Below are 2,582 nucleotides of genomic sequence, written 5' to 3' on the forward strand. Positions count from 1 at the left end.
CACAACACACACACACACACACACAATGACACACAAAGACACAACACACACACACACACACACACACACACACACACACACAGACACAACACACACACACACACGCACAATGACACACAAGGACACAACACACACACACACACACACACACACACACACACACACACACACAGACACAACACACACACACACACACACAACGACACACAAAGACACAACACACACACACACACACACACACACACACACACACACACAAAGACACAACACACACACACACACACATTGACACACAAAGACACAACACACACACACACACACAATGACACACAAAGACACAACACACACACACAACACACACACACACACACACACACACACACACACACACACACACACAGACACAACACACACACACACACACACAATGACACACAAAGACACAACACACACACACACACACACACACACACACACACACACTCACACACACACACACACAATGACACAACACACACACACACACACACACACACACACACACACACACACACACACACAATGACACACAAAGACACACACACTATCCCTCTCTAGAAATAAGACAGATTAAGAGCAGGGAGCTGAGTGTTCTGAATGAGGCTGCGTGTGTTCCAAACATTGTGCAGCGCTCTATCTGTCTCAGTCACTTGCTCACAACAGAAGCAAATTTATGAGCTCTAACTCTGTTCTCTCTTTCTGTCTGTCTGTCTGTCTCTTCTTCATCACCATCATCATCTTCTTCTTCTTCTTCTTCTTCTTCTTCTTCTTCTTCTTCTTCTTCTTCTTCTTCTTCTTCTTCTTCTTCTTCTTCTGCATTTGTTGTGTGTATCTGCCTTTCAGATCTCCATGTAATGTAATGTAATATAATGTAATATAATGTAATGTAATGAAAAACATTGATTGAAGGTTTAAAATGCATTCCTCCCTCTCTCCCTCTCTCCTCCACCCATCTCTCTCCCTCTGCCAGGATGATCCCTGCTTCCCACCGGCTCTTCCAGCTGAGCGACCTGGCGTCAGCGCGCGACTACGACCTGTGCGTGCTGGCCGTGTACGACGACGGCGTGACCACGCTGACCGCCACGCGCCTGGTGGGCTGCGTGGCCTTCAGCACCGAGCGCGACTACCACCAGTGCCGCTCGCTCCACGACCAGTTCCTGGGCGGCACCATGATCATCATCATCGGCGGCATCATCGTGGCCTCGGTGCTCGTCTTCATCTTCATCCTCCTCATGAAGTACAAGCTGCACAGCAACCACTACAAGCAGAAGGCCGCGCGCGTCAGCAACGTCTGCTCCCAGACCAACGGCGGCCAGGCGGCGGGGAGCGTCACTGCCGGCGGTGGGGGAGGGGTCGGCGGAGGCGGAGGCGGGCTCCACGCCGTGGTGGCCCCAGGGGCCAGCGTGGTGGCCAAGCTCCAGGGCCCGATGGCGCTGGATAGGCACGAGCCCCAGGAGGGGGGCTGCTACGGGGCCCTGAAGGGCACCACGGTGGTGGACTTGAACCCGGAGTACCGCAAGTCGGTGAAGGACGACGACGCCATCTCGCAATAACACAGGTGCTGTGCTGATGCCATCCCATAATATCTCATAGGTCTGTGCTGATGCTATCCCATAATATCTCATAGGTCTGTGCTGATGTTGTCCCATAATATCTCATAGGTCTATGCTGATGTTGCCCCATAATATCTCATAGGTCTGTGCTGATGTTGTCCCATAATAGCATAGGTCTGTGCTGATGTTGTCCCATAATAGCATAGGTCTGTGCTGATGTTGTCCCATAATAGCATAGGTCTGTGCTGTTGGCATCACATAATAGCAATAAAAGTCCCAGTAACTAGTGCTGCCCAGTAACTAGTTTGAGGTAATGCCATCCCATAGTAATGCAGTTAGACTACAGTGATGCCCTCCCATGATAACACAGCTCTGTGGTGATGTTATTTTTTCAGTAACATCATAACACAGGTCTGTCATGATACCCACAAACTGGTGTGCGGTGATGACCTCCCATGATAACACAGGTCTGTCATAATACCCACAAACTGGTGTGCGGTGATGACCTCCCATGATAACACAGGTCTGTCATGATACCCACAAACTGGTGTGCGGTGATGACCTCCCATGATAGCACAGGTCTGTCATGATACCCACAAACTGGTGTGCGGTGATGACCTCCCATGATAGCACAGGTCTGTCATAATACCCACAAACTGGTGTGCGGTGATGCCCTCCCATGATAGCACAGGTCTGGTCAGGTGGCAGCAGCACAGGTCTATGGTGGCGGGCACCATGACTCTTTCGCTCCCCTCCGCTCCCCTGTTCTGCTCATCTTTTCCTTTTTTCCATTATTCTCTCCATCCTGTCGGCGTCCTATATATATAATAGCCCAGGGACTCTCTCGCCTCGCCAGGCATTCTGTTTGGTCCAAGGTGAGCGCTACCTGTCCATTATGGCGGGTTGCTTGGCAACCATTGTGTCAGGGTTAGCAGGGAAATTTCCACCGTGCGGGCTGTCTACTCTGTGATATGTCCTTCACCTCCGTCT

General features: G+C 50.9%; 1 protein-coding gene across 2 annotated transcripts in view; it reads left to right on the forward strand.

Annotated features, from left to right (window-relative positions):
- The window catches only part of LOC143121252 (leucine-rich repeat and fibronectin type III domain-containing protein 1-like protein), an 11,286-nt gene extending 9,694 nt beyond the window's left edge, over positions 1–1,592 (forward strand). Inside the window, exons 3-4 of one of the 2 annotated variants that reach the window (XM_076281623.1) lie at positions 1,010–1,421; positions 1,461–1,592. In XM_076281623.1, coding sequence (XP_076137738.1) covers positions 1,010–1,421; positions 1,461–1,592 — 544 coding nt within the window. Of the gene's footprint in view, positions 1–1,009 lie in introns of both variants that reach the window. The other variant, XM_076281622.1, reaches the window with a different exon arrangement.
- The last annotated feature ends 990 nt before the right edge of the window (positions 1,593–2,582 follow it).

This window comes from Alosa pseudoharengus, unplaced genomic scaffold, assembly GCF_046254945.1.
Source record: "Alosa pseudoharengus isolate Yale_2024_CS ecotype anadromous, Long Island Sound unplaced genomic scaffold, YU_APseudo_1.1 YU_APseudo_1.1_scf_13, whole genome shotgun sequence".
Lineage (NCBI taxonomy): Eukaryota > Metazoa > Chordata > Actinopteri > Clupeiformes > Clupeidae > Alosa > Alosa pseudoharengus.